Source organism: Pipistrellus kuhlii, unplaced genomic scaffold (genome assembly GCF_014108245.1).
Source record: "Pipistrellus kuhlii isolate mPipKuh1 unplaced genomic scaffold, mPipKuh1.p scaffold_m20_p_9, whole genome shotgun sequence".
Classification (NCBI taxonomy): Eukaryota; Metazoa; Chordata; class Mammalia; order Chiroptera; family Vespertilionidae; genus Pipistrellus; species Pipistrellus kuhlii.
In genome coordinates, this window is record NW_023425595.1 from 9,647,888 (window position 1) to 9,672,033 (window position 24,146).

General features: G+C 38.7%; 1 protein-coding gene and 1 non-coding gene across 4 annotated transcripts in view; one reads left to right on the forward strand and one right to left on the reverse strand.

The window, feature by feature from the left end:
• Positions 1-1,558: 1,558 nt before the first annotated feature.
• Positions 1,559-24,146, forward strand: part of CUNH11orf49 (chromosome unknown C11orf49 homolog) — a 126,042-nt gene continuing 103,454 nt past the window's right edge. For 2 of the 3 annotated variants that reach the window (XM_036427781.2, XM_036427780.2), the window contains exon 1: positions 1,559-1,702. In XM_036427781.2, coding sequence (XP_036283674.1) covers positions 1,654-1,702 — 49 coding nt within the window. In that variant the 5' untranslated portion in view covers positions 1,559-1,653. The remainder of the gene's footprint in view (positions 1,703-24,146) is intronic. The other variant, XM_036427782.2, reaches the window with a different exon arrangement.
• LOC118713894 lies at positions 21,010-21,113 on the reverse strand. Its single transcript, XR_004986439.1, has one exon. It is a non-coding gene; the product is annotated as a U6 spliceosomal RNA (small nuclear RNA).

The following is a 24,146-nucleotide window of genomic DNA, read 5'->3' on the forward strand; positions in this document are numbered from 1 at the left end:
CTTAAGCTACATTGGTAAGGAGAATGGGGAAGGGGTGAGGGGGAAGGAAGAGACAAATATTTTCATCATATTTGTAGAACTTCAAATCAAATATCAAATTAGTAAATTCATTACCTCAAACTGTTTCTAGTTTGGGTCTGTCCCTTTTTCCTTACCGCATCTAAACTCAGAGTGACTCATAGGAACCTAGAAGTGAGACACATATACAATTTTAAGGGAAAGGGAGAATTAGGAGGTTTGAAGCTCCTGGTAGAGGAGGCTAAGAATAAACCACTCAAAACACAAAGAGAATCTCCTCTTTCTTTTTCCTCCCAGTGTAGGTGGCCCACTGGTTTCCCAGGCATTCTTTTGATAGCATGATTTTTGTTTTCTTCCTTTTCACAAAACCTCACCTTCTCTTTTCTTTGGGTGTGTGTGTGTGGGAGGCACAAGCTAAAAAAGTGAGAGCAGAGTGGCTTTTTCTAATAGGTTTCAACTGTGACAAGTGCTACAGACCACTAACCTGCTTTTGGGAGTGAAGGGGAGCAAAAAGAGAAATATCGTGATCTCTGGAAACTTAAAAAGAATGAATGTTCTCCTCTCTTAAAGAATTGAGCAATTAGGGAAATGAGGAAAGAAATCCAATACGTGTCTTGATCTGTGCATCTCATCCCTTCAAGAAGTGAAGTGTTGCTCTAGCTCCTTTGGCTCAGCGGCTAGAGTGTCCTCCTATGGACTGAAGGGTCCCAGGTTCCATTCCAGTCAAGGGCTCATGCCCAGGTTGTGGGCTCAAGCCCCAGCAAGGGGCATGCATGCGGCAGCTGATCAATGATTCTCTCTCATCACTGCTGTTTCTCTCTCTCTCTCTCTCATTCTCTCCCTCTCTCCCTCTCTCTCTCTCTCTCTCTCTCTCTCTCTCTCTCTCTCTCTCTCTCTCTCTCTCCCCCCCCCTTCCTCTCTGAAATCAATTTAAAACTTTTTTTTTTTTTAAATAAAAAGTGATCCTCTTAAAAAAAGAAAATAGAGATGTGAAGTCTCTTGGTAGGAAAAAGAAAAACACTTGGGTATACCAAACATTAAGGTATAGGAGTAGAAGGAGAGACTACAGATAGAGGATTTTGAGAGGAAATGTTAATGAACTGTTAGAGGATTTAATGAGCACCTTCTGTTGTAGGATGTATGTACACAGATTTTAATGAGCATCCTTGTTATAGGAGCAACCAAGATATAAGCACTTGAAAGCATTTTGTAGCAAATAAAGATAGTAAATAATAGATAAAAATTTGGTAATGAGATATTGTTTATGGAAATCTAGGGGCGGGAGCTATTGTGAGGATAACAGCTGTATCAAGCAGGAATAGTTATGAAATTCAGAAATTGAGAATATGGGAGGCTGGCAATGACCCCCCCCCCACCCCCCCCCCCCCACCCCCAATTCCTCCTAAAACAAACTCCTCCAGAATTCTTGACTCCTAAGAAGACTGGGCCGCCGAGAAGCGACTGTTCCCGGAACTCGCGTGGCCAGCTTGGCGTTGCGGTACGGAAACTGTTTGCGTGACACCCCCTCCGCCTCCTTCCTCTCCTCCGGCTGCGTAGGTGCCATGGCAACGGAGAGCGCTGGTGACCTGGCTTCCGGAAGCAGGAGAGCTACAGCTCGGAAGCTATCCTTGTCAAATGATGCTGAGTCCGGAGCGCCTAGCCCTACCAGACTACGAGTATCTGGGTAGGAACCCTGGGGAAGGAAAGAAGTGCAGACACATTAGGCGAGGGCGGGGTCCGTGTGGGAACCGGTCGATCTGGGATGGGGATGAGCGGGGAAGGGGGCGCGTTGGGGTCCTGAGCCTTTTAGGCCCAGCGAGGCGGAAAACAGAACCCGGGGAGTAAAGAATGTCTGAAGTGTACGGGCTGTAGCTCAGGCTATGAAAATTGTGTTCAAAGTGGGATAGGTTGGAGTTGAGAATTTGGGGTCCCTGAGGGGGTCCCTTATTGATATGCTGGTAGTGGAGTAACCATGAAACTTGAAGTGCCAAATCAGGCATTCTATGAATAATCATGTTACCATTACATAGTGGCAACTAACAATTGTGAGCGTTTATTTTACATTACGGACTCTGCTAAACATCTTACATGCGTTCTTTATTGAATCGTCACAACAGCCCTGGAGGAAATGCTGTATTTTTCTTCCATTTTGCAGCCGGAGAAACTGAGGCTGAAGAGGTAACTTACACAAATGAGGCCACCCAGCTAGGAAATTGTAGAGCTCTTGACCACTAAGGCTGTAGCTAGTACTTTATTGAGCACCGCCAGTGTGTAAGGCACTTACTGGATGAAAAAAGGATATATGCACACACATTTTTAAAAAATTGATAGACCTTATTTTCTAGAGCAGTTTCAAGTTTACAGAAAATTGAGCAGATTTTATACAGAGTTCCCATAGTATTCCGTCTTTCCCCTACTCAAGAGTTTCCCTTACTATTAACACCTGGCATTAGTATAGTACCTTTGTTATAATTGATGAGCCAGTGTTGACACATTATTATTAACTAAAGTCCATAGCTTACATTAGGGTTCATTCTTTGTGTTGTCAGTTCTCTGGGTTTTAATATATAATGTCATGTAACTGTCATTATAGTATCATGCAGAATAGTTTCACTGGTCTAAAAATTCTCTGTGTTCTACCTCTTCATCCTTACCCCTGCACTCCAACCCTTGGCAACCACTAATCTTTTTACTGTCTTTAAAGTTTTACTTTTCCAGAATGTCATAGAGTTGGAGTCAGGCAATAAAGTGGCTTCTTTCACTTAAGCAATATGCATTTAAGGTCCCTGAATATAATTATGTGATATAACTATGCCCCTTTCCTGGCTCGATAGCTCATTTCTTTTTATAATTGAATAATATTCAATAAAATTCAAATGTGTACTATACACATTTTTTTTTATGAAAAACAATTCTAGTTTAAATTTTCCAATTGATAATACAGAAACTGGATTTAAAATATAAAGAAGTTTAAAAAATAAAATATAAAAATGTTTATAGTGAAAAGTCTCCTGCCACCCTTCCCACCCCCAGTAACCACTATTACTTGTTTACTAAGTATCCCCCCAGAGTTTATTTTATTATATACATAAAGGAGAATACAGTGCATACTTTTTAAATTTAATATATCAGAGTAATTTATCAGAAGAGAGCCTCCTCATTCTTTTTTTTAGCTGTATAGTATATAAATAATTTATTTAACCAGTTCTCCATTGGTAGACAATAAGTTGTTTTTAGCCTTTTGCTACTACTGAAAATACTGCACTGAATAACCATAACCTGTAGTTTTGTTCCCTTACTATTGTAGTATATCTGCAAGGATCAATTCCACAAAGTAGAATCAGCAGATCAGGGGTATATGCATTTTAAATATTGATAGATATTGTCAAATTGTTCTTCCTGGGGGTTGTATTGGCAATGTAAGAGCATGCCTGTTTCTCCGTAGTCTTTCCAATAAAATAGATCAAGCTTTTGGATATTTTCAACCTGTTAAATGACAAATAGCCCCAGGAAGATTAATATGCATTTTTTAAATGAAGTTGACCTTTTTTTTTTTTTTTTAAAAAAAATATATATTTTATTGTTTTTTCACAGAGAGGAAGACAGAGGGATAGAGAGTTAGAAACATTGATGAGAGAGAATCATCCATCAGCTGCCTCTTGCACACCCCCTACTGGGGATGCGCCCGCAACCAAGGTACATGCCCTTGACCGGAATCGAACCCGGGACCTTTCAGTCCCCAGGCCGACACTCTATCCACTTGAGCCAAACCGGTCCTGGCTGAAGTTGACCTTCTTTTCACCAGGTTTAAGGACAACTTGGTTTTTGGAAAGGCATATGTAGCCCTGGCTGGTGCACTTCAGTGATTGGGCTTCATCAAGGGCTTGCTGATTTGGTGGGGGCACATGCCCCGGTTGAGAGCTCCATTCCCATGTGGGGGTGTGCAGGAAATAGCCAACGATTGGTCCCTCTCACATCAATGTTTCTCTTTTTCTCTCTCCCTTCCTCTCTCTAAAAATAACAAATATTTTTTAAAAAGGCATACTTTTGACTCAGTGATCCCACTTCTAGGAATATATCCTAAGAAGCGAGAAACACCAAGCAGAAAAAATTATACTTAGCTGCAAGAGAAGCTGAGTAATATGGTCTGTATGCCAATAGCCATGAATCTAGGAAAAAGTGGAGTCATGTTTCTAAGGAGGAAGAGGCTGCTGGAGCTGGCAAAATAAACTAATGAACAAAAAAGATCCAGACACATTGAAACATGCAGCAGACTGACTTATTTCAGAGGGAAGGGGAAGGGCATAGGGGTGGAGACTAACCAATGAATTTATATGCATATATGCATAGCTCATGGACAGATAATAGTGCAAGGAAGGCCTAGGGAGGGGGTGGAAGCAGGGTGGAGAGCATCAATGGGGGGGAAATGGGGACATTTGTAATACTTTCAACAATAAAGATAACTTTTTAAAAAAGACATGGATAGAGAGAGAGAGAGAAATTGTAGTCAGCCAAAAGAGCATAGTTATATCACAGATAAATTTGCATCTAATAAATAATATCAATGTCTAGTAATACCTAGACTTTTGCTAAGGATTTTACATATTTTATTTATCCAGTACTCAATCTATGAAGTATTTAAAAAGCCTAGCCCATTATTTATTTTGTTGGGTGTTTACTGTTTAAATTATATGTCTCAAAGGCTTGGCATATTTAATATACAATCTAAGTGAAAAGAGGTCAGTGCCCCTGACTGAATAATCAGGTATTGCATGTTGTAAAAATTCTTTGGCACACCAGTTGAAAAATCTCTGGCCTAAACCATTCCAGGCCATGATTACAGGTTCCTAATCCACAAAGTCAGTGGGGAATAGATCAGTTTATACAACATGGTGAGAGGTTGTTTTCTTCACTAATATTTGAAAAGGCAAATATAAGCCCTGGCTAGCAGATAGAAAGGGAAACCTATAGATATTTGGTGGTCCCTCTACAAATGGCTTTTTCAGGAAGTCCAATTTGTGTCAGTGCTGATAATGAATCTACAAACAAATCAAAGTCTCAGGTTGCCTCAGTATCCGACCATCTACCTAATCCTTGAACCCTGACCAAGTGCACCTTAAGGCTCTGTGGCATTTAAGTATATTAACTCCCTGTCTTAATCACCTCTGGACATTCATATTGCTCATACTACTTACTGTTTTCCTCATGGTTCATCAAACCATACAACTGCTGAAATGCATTTATCTTTGCTTGAGAACAACCTTTGCCCATTTAAATTTGGTCTCTTTTAGAGGCAAGCTGTTTTGAAGCATTCACCCTCAATTTAATGACCATTTAATGACTACGCCTTATATATTAATTTAATAAAATATTTCCTGGTTTTACATTTTTAAATACCCGTGGAGGGTTTTGGTTTTGTTTTCTTTTTTTTTTTCTTTTTTAAAAAGTGTAGTCACTTACATGTATAGGCCTAGAGAAGAAAATATATATGGAGAAAAGAAAATTGCAGAGACTAGAAAGTTCTAACCATTCAGCAAACAAAAGCCAAAGCTGAGCGCCCCCTTGGTAAGTGTGTCGAGGACCTCTTTTAAGTATCCTGGTGTGAATTACAGGAATACCTGTTAATATCTACCTCTCATCATGTATAAACTGATCTATTCCCCACTGACTTTGTGGATTAGGAATCTGTAATCATGGCCTGGAATGGTTTAGGCCAGAGATTTTCAACCAATGTGCCATAGAAATTTTAAAACATGCAATACCTGATTATTCAGTCAGGGGCACCGACCTCTTTTCACTTACACTGTCAAATAAAAAAAAATAAAAATGGCTGAAACTGGTTTGGCTCAGTGGATAGAGCGTCAGCTTGCGGACTGAAGGGTCCCGGGTTCGATTCCAGTCAAGGGCATATACGTTGGTTACGGGCACATTCCCAGTGGTATGCAGGAGGTAGCTGATCAATGTTTCTGACTCTGTCCCTCTCTCTTCCTCTCTGTAAAAAAATCAATAAAATATATTTAAAAAAAAATGACAACAGCCAACTCACCAAATAGCTGTCAGGTGTGAATATCCTGTCTTGAATCATAAATGTATAGATCATAAAATAGAGTTGTATCTTATTGGTCATGTCACTAATAAGGTCTCATTGATTACCAGAAATCTTTGTATAGGCACCTGATTTTTAAAATATAGGCATCTGATTTTAAAAAAAGGCACTTTGGTCTTAGCCGGTTTCTCAATGCTTAGAGCATCAGCCCATGTACTGAAAAGTCCCAGGTTTGATTCTGGTTAAGGGCAAATACCTTGATTACATTCTCTGTCCCTGGCCCTGGTTGGAGCACGTTGGGGAGGCAACCACATTGATGTTTTTCTCTCTCTGTCTCTCCCCTTCCCTTCCACTCTTTCTAAAAAACAGTGGAAAAATATCCTTGGATTAACAACAACCACTTTGGAGCAAAAAGGGTAACTACTATTATTTTTTAAAAAAATCAATTATATCTATTTTTGTCAGATTGGCAAAAAAATAGAATATATTTTTTAGTGTGCTGCAGAGTTTTAGTAATTAGGTTATGTGTGCCATAAGATGAAAAAGTTTAAAAATCGCTGGCTTAGGATCTTAAGATTGTTATAGAATCAGCTCGATGATGTCTATGCCTGCAACTGTCAGAATGTAGTGATAGAAATTATGTTAATGCTCAGGCCTAAATAGGGAGATGAGAGTCTGGAAAGGAGATGAAATAAATATAGAACCCTTGAAAGAGTTCCAGCCTTATGCATGCTTATTGGAAGCTTTTGCCAGAGGCTGGGTGTGTCTGTGTATCTGATTGGGTGTGGGGAGCTCTCTGGAGCCCCAGGGCAGCCTGTTTGGGTCCCAGGTGTACAAAACACACCACCTGCGTGCTGCCCTGAGTATAAGCATGAGGGTGTGAGGTTTATTTTTTACTCCACCTACTTTGGTGAGGTGCATGCTTTCAGTCATGCTCAAAGTTGTCTCTTCGGTTTCCATAGAAACTGCTTATTCTCACTAAGGTTGGTAGTGAGTTGGCATGATAGATAACTCTTGGAAAACAGAGATGATCTCTCTGCTTTATCGGGAATCACAATAAATTGAGCACTTCATATATGCTTAGCACTGTGTTTTATCTTATTTAATCTTCCCAACCACCCTCAGAAGAAGGTTTCGTTATTAATCCCATTTTGTAGTTATTAATATCTCCTCATTTTACACAGAAGGAAACTGAGACCTAGGAAGGCTAATTGATTTATACAAAGTCACATAGGTGATGACGCATAGCAAAGCAGGGTTTCAAACTCAGGTTTATTGGATTCCATAGCCTGTTTTTTCCTCTTCACTATGAAGATAAAAACAAACAAATCAAAACATGTATTACCTGCAAAGGGCAGTGATCCTTGCTTCCCTCTTAGGATGGAACTCTTAAAAACAGTTTATTAGTTGCAAATAAATTTCCTGAAAACAGGAATTGTATCTTACTCATCTTGTATAACTACCTGCCTTTCACAATGTAGGCACTTAATACATACATATATATTAAATTGATGCCCTAGCTGATTTGGCTCAGTGGGTAGAGTGTCAGCCTGGGGATTGAAGGTCCCAGGTTTGATTCTGGTCAAAGGCACACGCCCGGGTTACATGCTCAATCCCCAGTAGGGGGTGTGCAGGAGGCAGCTGATCAGTGATTCTCTCTCATCATTGATGTTACTATCTCTCCCTCTTCCTTCCTCTCTGAAATCAATAAAAACATATTTTTTAAAATCTGAAGATAAATAATCTGACTTTAGGGTACCCCAAATGTGAGCTAACAACTAAGGTTTATTAAAGATTTAGAATGTACTAGGTAATATTTTAAGTGTTTTATTTATATTAATACATATAAAGTTAGTTTCTGTCCTAGCTGGTTTGACTCAATGGATAGAGCGTCAGCCTGTGGAATGAAGGGTCCCAGGTTCGATTCTGGTCAGGGCACATGCCCAGGTTGTGGGCTTGATCTGCAGTAGGAAGCATGCAGGAGGCAGCCAGCCAGTCAACGATTCTCTCTCATATTGATGTTTCTGTCACTCTCCCTCTCCCTTCCTCTCTGAAATCAATAAAATGATTTTTTTAAAAATGATAGTTTCTATTTTTATCTTCATTTCACAGATGAGGAACCTGCAGCACAAAGATATTAACTAACTGGTTAAGAAATCATGAAGGAATAATTCTAATCCAGCAGTCTGACTCCAGAGTTCACATGGTTAAACTGCACATTATAAATACCTTGAGCAACTCCAAAAACAGGCTCCAACTATTGAATAGACTTATGCATGGATCCTGAAGTTCAGTGGCTCAGAGGGCTTACTTTAGCATTTCTGCCAGGAGGGGGCATCCTAGGAATCGGGATGGATCAGGAACAGTAAAATTCCAGTTTCTTGCTCCTGGACTCATATCCTAGAGGCAGACAATGAGGAAGATTACTTCTAAAAAGAAACCATTTGATAGTGTTTTATTGACAGTAATCCATGTACTTTGAGCTGTGTGACCTTTAAGAAGTTACTCAGCCTCTCTGTGCCTTAGTTTTCTTATCTGCAAAATGTAGCTAATAATAGTACTTACTTCATATCTCATACATGTAAACTTTTAAAGCAGTGCCTGGCTGCTATGTTGGATCTACATTGTGAAAATGAGTAAGATATTTCTTTTTAGAGTACCTGGGTAAGTGTTCAATAAATATTAGCTACTATTAGTATATTTTATAAAAATATGTAATACATATGTAATTGGCAGCCATGAAAATGTGCCTCTATGATCTCTTACTTTGGGGAGGGTAATTGACTCCCAATCCCAGCTCTGAATCCAACACCTTGATCACACTGAAGTCACACTTTACACGGGCTGCTCCCGGCCAATGAGGGGGTAGGAGAGAGACATTTCTAGGAGATGGGTGACTCTTCCAGTGGTGACTTTGGCTTGAGGACTCACACTGCAGTTCATTTTTTTTCTTTCTTCATGCTCCTCTTCCCCTCTGCGTCAAACCTGCATTGTGTTCTGTCCACTCTCCCAGCTTCCTCTGGCTTTCTCCACAGTTTCCCCATGGACATTTCCCCTACTTTATCTCTTGCAAATCTGAGCCTGTCTTGGTGCCTGCTTCTCAGACTACCTGGACTAAGACAGCATCCAACACTCACTGATAACAGTCCCTTCCAGCCATGAGGTCAATACAGTTTCTTCAAGTCTTGGCGAAAGTTCTTTCCATGTGGTTGGTTTTTTTTTTTTTTTCTTTTTTTTTTTTTTTTGTATTTGCTGATATACATGCATATGGTATTTACTTGTCTTACTGCCAGACACTTTTCTTTTTTTTTTTGCTTTTGGATGAATCATGATAAGCACATTTATTTTGTTTGAGTATAATTAGGGGACCTTCCAAATCCAACCCTATGCCAGGAAACAGTGCTGTTTATAATAAACTAGCAGAAATACTCTTAGGGCTTTAAAGTGCTTGGGTTATTGCAAAAAGGAAATAAAATATTATAGATATTACACTGACTTCCTAAATATTTGGAAACTAGGGCACTTCAAAATAGTAATGAACATATTCACAAAATCATCTGTCCCTCTTCTTCCTTTCCTTTCTTTCCTCCCTCCCTCCCTTTCTCCCTTCTTTCTTCATGCTCTTTCTGGATAATGCAAGGACTGAATATGAATGTTCTCCCTCCTCTCCACCAGGCAATTTATGCCATAGATGGGAGATGGAACATATTCAGAAACTGTAACACAAAGTGACAGTGTAATAAGTGCTGTTGTAGCGTGGGTGAGCTGTCTGCATGCAGCTGTGTTGGTGCTTTCCCAGTTTGGTCAGCAGCTTTTCAGTCATGGCAGGGACAGCAATTCCCTGTGGCCTACTTCTGGGATGTGCCTTTGGGAGTTGTTCCTGGAAGTACAACCGAGACTGTTTCTTTTGCCTTTTCGAGGAGTCTGTAAGCTATTTAATAAATATAATATCCTTTTGTTTGGGGGGAAAAAAGAGCAAGTGAATTCTAAGGCATGTTCTTCCTGACCCATCCCCATTTCTCCCAAGGTAACTAAATTGCAGGCTAGTACAAGGTTACTCTAGTGTTTTAAAATAGTTATGTAAAATTTTGACCTTGCTTATCACTTACACTAATAAAAGAGAAAGATGCAAATTGACCATACCTTCGTGGTACCCATCAGCCAATCATGAGTGACTAGGCAAATTAACCCAGCAAAGATGGCAGGTTAATTTGTATATGCGGGCATCGAGTGGCCAGGGATGGGGCATTCTGCACTACCCCAGCAGCTCCGAGCCTCTGGGCAGCATGGGAAGGCAGAAAGGTGGTTCATGCTGGAGTGAAGGCAATGTAGGCAGCCAGGGGAAGGAAGGCCTATTCTTGCACGAATCTTCATGCATCGGGCCTCTGGTTTATACATACAAGTAAATTAAGATTTTTTCTCCAAATGCTTTCCAAAAATTGGGAATCACAAATATTATGTTTGCAGATTGAGTAATCTTAGGATGCTGAGTAGGTAATTCAAGTTTTAAAAAGTAATAATATAGATCAAAAGAGACAAATGATCCATTAGCTTATTTCTAGTTCATCATCTGTTTCTATCCTTTTTAGCAGTTGTCACAATTATCTTATCTATTTGTATACTTGGTTATTGTTGGTTTCTAATAGAACAGGAAGCCATAAGGGCAGCTTATCTCCAAAACCTAGTACAATGCTAGATTATATCTAAGGTTAGTTTCTTGATTTATACCACAATTTCTATGTTTTGTTACACAACAGTGAGATTTAATCCATTTTTTTAAAATGCCATTTTAAGCCCTAGCTGGTTTGGCTCAGTGGACAGCATCGGCCTGTAGTCTGAAGTGTCCCAGGTTTGATTCCTGTCAAGGGCACATGCCTGGGTTGTGGGCTCGGTCCCCAGCAGGGGGCCTGCAGGAGGTAGCCAATAAATGATTTTCTCATCATGGATGTTTCTATATCTCTTTCCCTCTCCCTTCCTCTCGGAAATATATATATATATATATATATATATATATATATATATATATATATATATATATATATTTTAAATGCCATTTTAAGGAGGGAAATTTTTATACAATTTGGGGACCTCTCCATGAGATCCTCTCCTTTAGTTGGGCAGAGGCATAAGCTTTAAGACAGGAATTACCCTAATCCCCCGGTCCTCTGTGTTGGGGTCACCCTTGCACTACTTCCCTAAGGATCATAGGAAATAGCTCATTCTATGATTGGAATTTCAAGTCAAAACACATTTATCTGAGCAGAATTTTAATGATTTTTCAAAGAGAAGAGGGATTTTCCCAAACACACCTGAATTTACCAAATTACTGAACCCATTAGCTATGTTTTCTTTTAAGCACCTTTCTTTTTAAACAAAGCAATTATTGCTGAAATCATAAATTGCATTTTTCAAAAAAGCTTTTGACTAAGTTTTGTTTGATTCGCAGGAACTCAGTAAAAGTAAATATTGTCTGAGAAGGCACTTTCAGGGCCCTTTCTTTTTCTTCATTGAGTTAGCTTCTTAAAGCACTATTCTTTGGAGAGAGTAAGAGCTTTTTCCCAGCTGTCCTATTTTTGTGTAGCTCAAGGTCTTGCTCTGAGATTATAGGTAATTGTGATAAAACACAAGCTTCAGTTTCTGTAATCTCAGGCAGAAATCTGTTTGTACCCCAGGCCTTCATATCAGGCGTTTGTTAAATTCAGACTTCTCTCACCTGGGGTAGCCCCACTGGTCCCCAGTAAACAGAGATGTGTGGCAGGGATAGGGCTGCATTCGGGCCATTGCCCTCTGTTTCTCTTTCAAAATCATGTGGCAGAATTCCCGTGGCCAACTTAGATACAGCATGCACAAAATGGGAAAATTATGTATTTTAAAATAGGCATGTTTGAGACAATAACACTTTGAATATGACTAAAGGCCACATGTCTTTGGCTTTGCTTCTCGGACAGGCTGCCAGAACCACTCTGCTTCATGGTTCTCATGCCCCAAAGTCCTGTAAATTGACACGCAAGTAGGCAACACACAAAGGAGCTCAGCCCATTGAGAAAGTGAGTTTGGGCACTTGGGCTGGCCTCCTTTTCTCTCTATGCGCAGTTCTTTCCAGCTTCAGTTCTTCTGTCCCATCTTAGTTTTTTTGTGTGTATGATTTTTATTTTTTATTTTTTGTGTGTTTTTTTTCCCCCAGAAAGGAGAGATTAAATGTGTCTGGTATTTCAGCATGTTAACTGCACAGGCAACATGAGGCTAGCACTCAGGCCAGTGCTCAGCCTGTCATATGGAAGAAATTGCCTTTCAGGAGAGATTATAATTGTGTATGTAGCCACACAAATGCACATTCTGCCTGGAGGAAAATGCATAGAAGAGGAGGCCTCATGCTGCCACTCAGGTCTCTTTGTGGAAGGCTGCATAAGAAGCTCTTACTGACATAGTCAACTCTTTTGGGTTTAATGAGTCACGTTTTTGTGTGATGCCTACTTCAAAAAAAAAAAAAGAGAAGAAGAAATGCACTCTTCCTTAAGTGATTTGCTTTGCTTTTATTGGCTCTACATCTTTGTCTAAGAGTTTTGTACATTTCTGATGACATCATTTATAATGCTAGTGCACAGACAGTAAACAAAAAATAATTTAGCTTTCAGGCATCTAGACAAAACTTAAATAGCCCAATTTAGAAAAATGATAAATAAACTTGATAAACAGTGAGCACACGAGCTTAAAAAACAAGCGTGACCTCAATCCTTTTTGGAATGTGATGCTTTGAAAGATGGCTGTAGGGAAAAGTAGAAGCTTAGACACTCTTGAATTGTGCGCAGTTGAGACTTGAGTCCATGGTCTAGTGTTAATGCCAAGCAGTATGTTCTAGTTACTGGATAAAATATAAGTTACCTTATGAGTAAGTCATTAAGCTCCTTGTCCATAGCATTTCACTTTTAAGAAAGGACATGGTATTATTGCCATCTACCTCACAGGAATGTTAGAAGATGGAAAAGATAAGCATGTGGCTCTATTTATATTGTAAAAAAGGTGTTTTGTAAATAGATAAAACTATTATTATTCTCCTTGATCAAATTTCCCAACAAATGGAGTTGATAAAAGCTACCTCACAGGGGGTTGAGAGGATGAATTAATTAATTCATGTCAAGTATTTTAAAGTAAACTGTCTAATGAGACCTAAAATTGATTATCTTTTTAGATAGTCTGTAAACTGCCAAACCTGATGTTTAGGCACATGATTAACTTATAAAGTCTTACATGTGCAGTGCAGTCAATCTTCGGCCTTATCTTCAAGGGTTGGCATGGTAGAGAATGATGAATATATAGTTAGAAGAAAATGGGGTAGTTCTTCAGGGGGAATGGCCGGGCCTTTTTTCTCTTCCAGGTTGCCTACAAATAGCCACTGGTGTCTTGTTAATCTTTGTTGCCATGTCTAGACATAGGGACTGTTTTTGATCTTTGCTCTTCTGGTAAATATTTATTTTTGATCTCATAGTTCTAAAGGAGAAACAAATTTAAGGAAAAGAAGTGGTTGATTTGTCTCACGTTGTGAACTTTTTATTATCCTAGGCCTGGTGCATGGATTTGTGCACTGGCCTGCAGGGATCAGGCCAAAACTAGCAGTCCAACATTTGCCAAGGGGTCTCAGATTGCAAGAGGGCACAGGCCTAGCTGAGGTACTGCACTGGTGCACAAATCCATGCACCAGGCCTCTAGTATGCATATAAGATCTTTGGTTAATCTTTTCCTGCCCCCCCCCCCCCCTCTCCCCTTCCCTCTAGATTCATCAGTCTGTTCCATGTTTCCATGCCTGTGTTAAGTGTCTTCCCCCTGGTGGTCAGTGCATGTTATAGCTACCGGACCTTCAGCTATTTGACTGGTCAGCCAGTCACTTAGGCATATAGATATATATATGTTTGTGTGTGTGTGTGTGTGTGTGTGTGTGTGTGTATTTCCTAGTAATTAAGAGAAAATAACTTGTTGTAGTGATGGGGCAGAAATAGAATATTGGGGACCAGCTATAATTGTAAGAAATATTAATTATGCTCTGTTAACTGTACTGTTTTTGTTCTGATTAAGAAGGCACTTTCTAACCTGGCTGGGAGTTGCATGTGAGATCTGGGAACTCATCTGGAAATGCAGTCCATTTTACCCATCCTAGAGCTGCCTATTATCATGGAAAGATTAATAACTTTGTTGCAGAACCACCAGGGCTGCCAGCCCTTTGAAGACCTGCAGCCTTTGCCTACCCATAGGACTTTGCAAATCTCCAGCATGCATTACCTGTTAAATGCCCATTTGGCATACCCTTTTGTTTATTCCCTATGTAATCTTTGTCCTCCTACTCAATATAAGCAGCTGGCTTATGGTGGGGTGCAGAGCAGATTTTTGTGGATGACCTGCTGCTCTCCCATACTGCTAGCAACCAAGGTACATGCCCTTGACCAGAATTGAACTTGGTACCCTTCAGATTGCTCTATTCACTGAGTCAAACTGGTTTTGGCTACAAGCATTGTCTTAATTCAATTTTCCAGAGTATTCACTGTTAACAGATTGTGCTAAATCCTTCCAGAACGCTTTTGTGTGTGTACATAGCCTTCTTATGAATGATTTAGTGATATTTCACTGTACTTATCTACCTCAGATTGAATTATTTCAAACATTTTTTTGTAAATCCTGTGAAATAGGAAGACATTGATTTTGTGGTCTAGTTTGCAATATTTTATATTAATTATACTCATTTTAAACTTTTGAAATGTCTCTAAAAAATTTCCCTAATCCTGTAATTCAGTGGAAAATATTTATACTCATGAGATTAAAGTTCAAGTTTTTGTCCTACCACTTACAAGCTGTACGACCTTGAGCAGTTTTCTCATTTGTAAAATGGAGATATTAATCCCAACCTTATCTGACTCGTAGGTTGATTGCAAGGTTCAATGAGATAGTGTATGTGAAAGTATGTAGTAAGCTATTGCTCAAGTTATGAAAGTCATTAAGACCTTAACCCTGTTTACAACAATGATAAGCATTGAAGATAGTAGTACATCTCTTTAGATGCTAGGACAATGTCTGGAATACTCCATCCTACTCTAGGATCCTACCCAGATCCATGAATAGGCTCATGAGCATTCTGATTGGTAAATTAGTTTGACTTCTTTATTTGTAGTATTGGGGAAATATATATCAATGTTTTATGTTAACATTAGGTTTGTCGGCATATAACAGATAACCCTAAAAAAACTTGATTTTAAAAAGTTAGAAGATTATTTCACTTTTGTGGAAAAGAAGCCTGAAGATGGTCAGTCATGGTTAGTACGGTATTTTCCAAGGTGTAATCAGGAACTCAGGTTTCTCTCTTTTTTCTCATGGTCTATGAGGACTGAATGAGCTCTCTGTTATCCTCTGGAGTAAATAAAACACAGCTTTCAGTAGAAGCAGTTCCATTTATTTTTTATTTATTTATTTTTAAATATATTTTATTGATATTTACAGAGAGGAAGGGAGAGAAATAGGGAGCCAGAAGCGTCGATGAGAGAGAAACATCGACCAGCTGCCTCCTGCACACCCCCTTCCGGGGATGTGCCCGCAACCAATGTACATGCCCTTGACCGGAATCGAACCTGGGACCTTTCAGTCCACAGACTGACACTCTACCACTGAGGCAAACCAGTTTCGGCAGAATCAGTTCCATTTAAATACTTTCTACAAGACCCATACAATATCATGCTTAGATTTTACAGCTTAGCCACATGACTAATACTTAGCTGCAAGAGAAGCCGAGTAATATGGTCTTTATGCCAATAGCCATGAATCTAGAAAAAAATTGGAGTATGTTTCTAAGAAGGAAGAGGCTGCTGGAGTTGGTAACTAGTGGTTTTTACCTCAGCATTATATAAATATGAATGTTTGTTATAAACTTCTCTCTCCTCTCCTTCCTAATACATTTGCATGTGTGCTTGCTCACACACATGCACACACACATGCTTTGACTAGATAACACATTCACAGGTTCAAAAATAGATAAGGCATACATCAAGAAGAATTGTTCCCACCCTATCCCAATTCATCCCTCTCCTGGGGTCTATTTGCTTATATTTTATTCAACCAGCTCTTTGAAATCCTTATAAGATTATGTTTTTAAAAATATATATTTTATTGATTTTTTACCGAGAGGAAGGAAGAGGGATAGAGTTAGAAACATCGAGGAGAGAGAAACATTGATCAGCTGCCTCCTGCACACCCCCTACTGGGGATGTGCCTGCAACCAAGGTACATGCCTTTGACCAGAATTGAACCTGGGATCCTTCAGTTTGCAAGCCGACGCTTTATTCACTAAGCCAAATTGGTTAGGGCAGATTATATTTTGATTATCCAAATTTACAATACTGTTGAGCTTTGCTATTTCCTCCCCTGAAATAACATCATTTCTTACTTTTTCTAAAATATTCTCTTTTTCTGCCTTTTGTCATAAAGTCATACAATAATTTGTTTTTTTCTGGTTGTCTCCAAATTAAGGGCTTAGTATAATTCAGTAACCTGATTATTAGTACTTAGATTATCTTCTAATCAACAATTATATTAAAGAAAATTAACTATCAAATTTATTTTTACTTATTATCTCACTTATTGTACTTATTATTACTTATCATATCACATATAACTTTTAACCTAGGACAAAAATCCTATCTAATAAAAGGGTAATATGCAAATAGACCAAATGGCAGAACAACTGAACAACCAATCAAAGCACCATATTAAGTGCTCAACCTGCATTATTAATCTTCACAACCAATGGTTGTGTTAGGTAAACCTCTCCTCTCACAAGATTTTTAATTTTCTATATTTATTTTAAGGCCTTTATTGTATATTTCACTTTGAAAGACTGGTCCTCAGTAAGTCCATCTTGAGAGAATTATTCAGTGATGCTCACACTCAAGGTGATATATCTTATTAAGCGGTTAGTTTCGAGGTTCTTTCCGACGCAGATTTGTAAGCCAGTGTGTAATAATCACACATGGGACTTGTTGCCTGGCAGCACGTGTCCCTGAGTGGTAGTACATGGCTTGCATTGTAATGCCATCAGTGCCAGGGCCAGCTGGCTGGACATGTACTGCCACATGGGCCAGGGACTCCATTCCTCAACAAAACAGCAGCCAGCTCTAGGGTTAACAGAAAATGACAAACCAGGCGTGGATGAGGGAGGCGCCAGCAGAGCAGCGGGATGTCCTTTGATTTGCTTCTATTATTTGCATGTCTTTCTTGTGATGTCTGTGAAATGTTCAGAATGACAAAGTTTTTAAAAGACCTGCTGACTCTGCCTGAAAAATGTGAAAAACCTCCCGTTTAGAGCCTATTATGTCCAGCTAGCCTGCATTTTCTATATCTTTCTCTTCATTTTTTATTAATGCAAACATTTGCATGAAGACAGAACCTTTGTTTCTTAAAGAGTTCATCTGCTCCTGCTGCTTACTGGCCCTGCCATGCAAGAGCACAACAGAACCTTTGTTACGCTCAGAGCAAAGCTGTTTATGAACGGTGGCTTACTGAGGACTGCTTCCTGTGCTGTGTCCTTCCATTTTGTTTCAAAAGGAAAAAAGAACATAGTTCTTACGAGTGAAAAGGATTTGGACTTTCTTTTATTCAAATCCTGGATGTTGAAATGACAAAAAGCCCCCAAATTTGTGAGGGACTGGTAATTGCATCGAATGCATTTTTTTCACTTTCCCTTGAACATAATGAGGCTCTTAGTAACAATGGAAGGAACAAGTGCTTTCCCATTGGAAGAGAGAGAAGGAACAGTAAAAAGGCAACAGAAAGAGGTTCCTCCTGTAAGAACCCTAATATTGTATCACAGACTGTGTTTTGGTACTTAGTGTTTCCCACCTGGGAGGCACAGTGCTAAAATGGTTGAGTTGAATGAACAATAGTATCAGGATGTATAAATAGGGATACAGTTTATGTGTTTGTTTAATAACTATTCGAATGACTGCAATGTGGAAGACACTGAATGGTCCTGAGTGTCAAAGGGTATAAAAAATAAATGAGTCATGGTTCCTATCTGTATTTAAGGAGTAGGATGATATTGGAAAAATTAAAATAGTTGTTGAGGGAGTTTAGGAAAAGGAAGATTGCTTCTGGAGAGAATCAGGGAACTCTTCATGAAGAAGGTGGCATTCCACTTGAGCCTGGCAGGAAAGGTAGGCTTGGACAATGCAACATTCCTAAGAATGATGAATCAAAAATTATGTCAGGCCGAAACCGGTTTGGCTCAGTGGTAGAGCATCAGTCTGCGGACTGAAGGGTCCCGGGTTCAATTGCGGTCAAGGGCATGTACGTTGGCTGTGGGCACATCCCTGGTAGGGGTGTGCAAGAGGCAGCTGGTCGATGTTTCTCTTCCACGTTTCTGGCTCTCTATCTCTTTCCCTTCCTCTCTGTAAAAAATCAATAAAATATATTTTAAAAAAAATTATGTCAGTCTGTAAAAATAAAGTCCAAAATACATTTTTTATAGGCTACTTAAGAGTTTTACACCATTAATTTAGATATGTTCAGCTAAATTAATGTGTTGGCACGCGTTTTCTATGTTAACTAAACTAGGGACTCTCTCTCTAGTCTGTGCTCTTTATGTATGACATCTGTGCACTTTGGCCTACGCTTCTGGGGCATCTATAAATATCTATATTAGAAATACTTTACTTTTGTAACAAAAACAGAAACCTGAAGGGATTATTGAGCACTATTATGAGCCACATTTCAGAAGTAGAGTGTGGACATAGTTTTAAGTAGGGACTGACGTGTGAGACTGTGTGAGATTTGAAAAAGAATCCCCACCTTCCTACAGAGGCAGTATCAACCAGAAGAGAGAGGAATTCTAAGCCCATGAATTTTCAGCGGCCTTAAGTTAGAACTCTTCTCTATCTTTCTGCCATTAGATAAAATGAGATCCTGTTACTGTTTTGTGAATTGTGAGTGCCAACTAATTTTAATGGAAAAGTTTGAATGCAAAATGCCAAGGAATGATGTTATTGCATTAGTACCTTATGTAGGTGCAGTAATATCACTAATCCATAGTTAAATTTCATATTACCAAACTTAATTGCTAGTAATCTATAAATGCATGTTTGCCTCAAAGGCTAACCATGACTATATAGCACAATTAATCTTCACCCTTTAACTTTAGTATATTTTGTCCTGGCATGACATAAGTGGTACATGATTTATTCCATGTTTGTCAATGTATAGGTATAATTGTTATTATTATTATTTTTTAAATATTTTTATTGATTTTTTACAGATTGGAAGGGAGAGAGATAGAGAGCTAGAAACGTCAATGAGAGAGAAACACTGACCAGCTGCCTCTTGCACACCCCCTACCGGGGATGTGCCTGCAACCAGCGTACATGCCCCTGACCGGAATTGAACCTGGGACCTTTCAGTCCGCAAACGGACGCTCTACCACTGAGCCAAACCGGTTTCAGCATAATTGTTATTTTTTAAAACCTGGTTCTGGAAAATCGTTTTGTGATTGTTTATGGAGTTGATTTGGTAACTAGACTGCTCTTTGAGGAACTATTTTGCAAAGCTATTGTGATGACAATTTTACTTGGGTATTTCCCATAGATTGCAACTGTGGGAAACTTAAGTGCCACTTTAAATTTCTCTGACATTCAGGCAGTACTCTTTGTTATGGTGAGCTAGCTAAGTGTTTTAAGTTTGGACCTCTGTAAAAGCCTCCTTAAAACAATGCAAAACTCCAGCCAACTAATTCTACATTATGAGATTTAGTCTGGAAATATGGAAGCAATATGATTTAAGCTCTTAGCCTTAATTGGCATCCCCAAAATATTAACAATCACCAGTGTTAGGAAGGAGAAGGGAGGAGGGAAGGATTATGGTTAACTAGAGACTGTTTGAATGTCAACGCACTCAGCTTTGCACAGCTGTTAACTTATCTATTGGTTGAGGTAAGTAAACTTTAGCTTTCCATCCCCTACTTTACATAAAGATCTTTAGTCACCTCTAGTTTTTGTTGTCACAGGTGATGTTAACACATGTGTAATGCTTTGCTTGTCCCTGGCTTGCCTTTAGGTATTTTGACTAGCTGTATAGCAGTGGTTTGGATGCCCAAAAGTGATGTATTAGTTTTGTCTGTTTTATAATTAACTATTATTGTAAAAGGTATTTCCTTAATTTTTAAATTTGTTCTTAGAAAAGTCCATTTGATAAAAGTCATGTTGCATAACTCTTGAAAAGCTGCAGTAGCCCTGGCTGGTTTGGCTCAGTGGATAAAGCGTCGGCTTGCGGATCGAGGGGTCCCAGGTTCGATTCTGGTCAAGGCCACATGCCTGGGTTGTGGGCTCAATCCCCAGTAGGGGACGTGAAGGAGGCAGCTGATTGATGATTCTCTCTCATTGATGTTTCTATCTCTCCCTCTGTCTTCCTCTCTGAAATCAATAACAACATATTAAAATCAATAAAGGCTACAGTATAATGTTGTGCAGACCAAAGACATGGATTCAAATCTTGTCTCTGCTGCTCACTCTTTAGATAAATTACATAAATGAATCTTTCTTTTTTATCTATAAAATTGAGATGAAATAAAGTACCTATTTCATAGTATTGAAAATTAAATACCCATAAAATACTTAGAATTAATTAAAATGCTTAAAATTAATACCCATAAAATACTTAGAATGCTATTATTTTGTAGGAAATGGGTTTGGTTTTTAACTGGTCCTGGATTATTTGAATCTTTGAAAATAATTACATATGTAATTAGAAATAAACATTTTTTAAAATGTAAAGATCATGCCAGTAATTCAACTGTCTGGTTTCCCAATTTAAGCTTCTTTACTAGTATTAACAATGGAAAGCCAGCAATATCTAGATAATACAGTGTTAAATGGGATACACTATAAGTGTTTAGATTTTTTCTTGTTTTTGTTTGTTTGTTTATAAATATGGAATGCTTCACAAATTTGCATGTCATCCCTGTGCAGGGGCCATGCTAATCTCTGTAGCATTCCACTTTTAGTATATGTGCTGCTGAAGTGAACACCTTGTTTTTGTTTTTGCTTTTGAGAGTTAGGGCATGGGCTTTGGAGTCAAATTTTGAATCGTAGCTTAGCCATTTATTAAGACTTTGAGCAGGTTCCTTAACCTTTCTGAGCTTCAAAAACAGTTTACTACCTACCTCATTGGGTTGTATAAGGATTGCATGTGCTAATTTTCCTCATTTCCCCATCTCCTTTGATTAAAGGAAATTGGTCTTGTGTGGTCTAAGATCAAAGATGGTCATGTTTGGGTGATAAAATATTTCCCCAAAACATTCTATATCCCTAGATCAGGACATACCATAAAGACAGAGGATGTAAGTAATTAATTTTAAAGGTCTATTAATTTTTAAACCATTAAGCTAAGTCTTTGTATTTAACAAGATCAGTACTATATCATATTAGTGATTTATAAATGATATTGAATTTGAATTTTTTAAGTTAACATGACAGGTTGTTGGTAATAGCAATAATTTTCTTTTAATCTCAGAGGACTGCTTTAATTTAATTCAACATTTATTTGTGCTAACCAGCATCTCAGAGGCTTCAAAAAACAAAATGTCTCTCAAAAGCACTCTGTCATGGGAAGAAAAAGTCATATTTAAATTGAATATGTATATTCTGCTTTTCTCTTACACTGCTATTGCTGTTGGGTATATTTATTAATATTACATATAATGTGAATATTTTTCCAGTGAGACTATTTATTCTAGTATAGGAACTCTGTATTAATAATAAGAGTGGTCTAACTAATATTGTAAGTGGAAATTCTAGGCCCCTCAAGCAAACATTTCCAAATGGGAGCCCTTATCATTTAATTGCAAAACAAACAACTAATACTTTGATGGTATTTAAGCCTTGGAAAGGAGTAAAAAGAAATAGTCTTGGACTTTCCCCATATAAATTAGAGTCTTCTGAGCAGCAGTTAATAAGTGAATGCTTCCCACATGTTTAAAGGCTATAACTGAAATGGGTATATGATTATGTGAATTATTATACAGTGGTGGGCAAAAGTAGGTTTATAGTTGCACTGTGACATTCTTTTGAGTTAATAAAGATATTGTAATCATCATAACCTACATGTCTTTTTCCATATGTACAACTATATTTTTTCTTTTTTAAAATATATTTTATTGATTTTTTTACAGAGAGAAAGAGAGAGGATAGAGAGTTAGAAACATCGATGAGAATCATCAATCAGCTGCCTCTTGCACACCTCCTACTGGGAATGTGCTTGCAACCAAGGTACATGCCCTTGACCAGAATCGAACCTGGGATCTTTCAGTCTGCAGGCCGACACTCTATCCAGGCGTCTTCAAACTTTTTAAAGTGGGGGCCAGATCATGGTCCCTCAGAGAGCTGGAGGACCGGACTATATGAACTACTAATTCCTACTGTAACACCTTGGCTGCGCTCACTGCCCAAAAAACCTGGCGGGCCGGATCAGACTACTCTGCGGGCCGCAGTTTGAAGACGCCTGCCTATCCACTGAGCCAAACCGGTTTCGGCTCCATATGAACAACTATAAACCTACTTCTGTCTTCCCTGTGTGTGTATGGTTTAATATAACCCAGGAATTTTTGAAGATAATCCATAAATATATTTGGTTGAATGAACAGAACTGTAAATAAGTGAGTAGAAGGCTATAGAAGGTTTCTCTTGGTGTGCATTAGCATTAAAACCCTATTGTCTTGTGAGTTTTGCAGTGCTGTGGAGGGATACATAGTAACAACCAATAACAATAATAAAAACAGTTTATATTTATAGCACACATATTATGTGTCAAGCAATATGCTAAGATTATTACATACATTATTCTATTTTCTCCTCACTACAATCTTAGATGGTAGCTACTATTCTCCAATTTTATATCTAGAAAAGGGCAGGCAGAGAAATTAGGTAACTTTTTAAAAGCCACATAAGTTAATAATTGCCAGAGCTAGTAATCAAATTGAGGTCAGTATGACTCCAGAAACCTTTTATATAGCAGGAGCGTCTCTGATATAGAGATTAATATTGTAGATCAGGAGGTGACTCAACAGAACCAAGACGTTTCTGATCCACAATTTCCTTCACTTGAGAGGTTCATGTGAAGATCATACAGTGTTTACTCATATTTCACTTGGATTTTTCAGGGCAGCATGTTCAAGTTATAAGTGTTTATCTCAGACAGAGCTCCTATCTGAGCAAGACATCGATGCTTGGGCCTCAGTGTGGATTTCAGAACAATAGAGCCTTATTGGTACACGTTTGAAAGCAAACTTGATTCTGGTCTTGTGGAAGTCCCAGCAAAGCAAGAGAGAAAATGGCAATCTGAGATGATTTTCCTTTTCCAAAAGGGCAGCTAAGGTGCCCACATATCTTTGCCCTCCGGGGATGCAGGTGTGCAGTTTGTATTCTTTAATCATTCACACAAATTAAAGCGTATTCCCTTTGCATTTAAAAAGTAATGTAAAATGACATTCTTCATGTTTTATTGCCAGGCAAGAGCTTTGAACTTCTGTTTCATTGAAGTTTGATAAACTGAAAGGGTTTTTCAGGATTGGGTGGTGCACTTAACCACAAAGGGAACATTGGGCTGATAAGAGCTGCAGGTGAAGGAAACCACCAGAGAACTGCAATCAGAGTTCTTCACACTGTCTGTGTGAAATCTCAGAGGGGAGGCACCTTTTCCCGCCTCTGCTGGCTCTTCTTAGCTGCTTCTCTTCTCCCACGGATAAAAGAGCACCAGGGCTTTCTGTTTCCACTTTGTGAACTAGGGGGGGTAGGGTGGGATGGTTCTTAAGGTCTAACTTTGTGCAAATGTTAATTCCCCCCGCCCCCCCGCCACGGACATATGAGTTCATATAGACACAAATGGACATCGCTCAGGTAATTTTATTATCAATATAAACCCCTATCTTTGTCTATGTGTAAAAATCATATTTACTTCCAAACTATTATAAAATGTCAATGGTAAGTCAGTACGGTATAGTGTTAAGAGCAGGGGTTCTTGATAAGAGGCAAACTGGTTTGAATCTTGGCCTCTCTTTTTTACT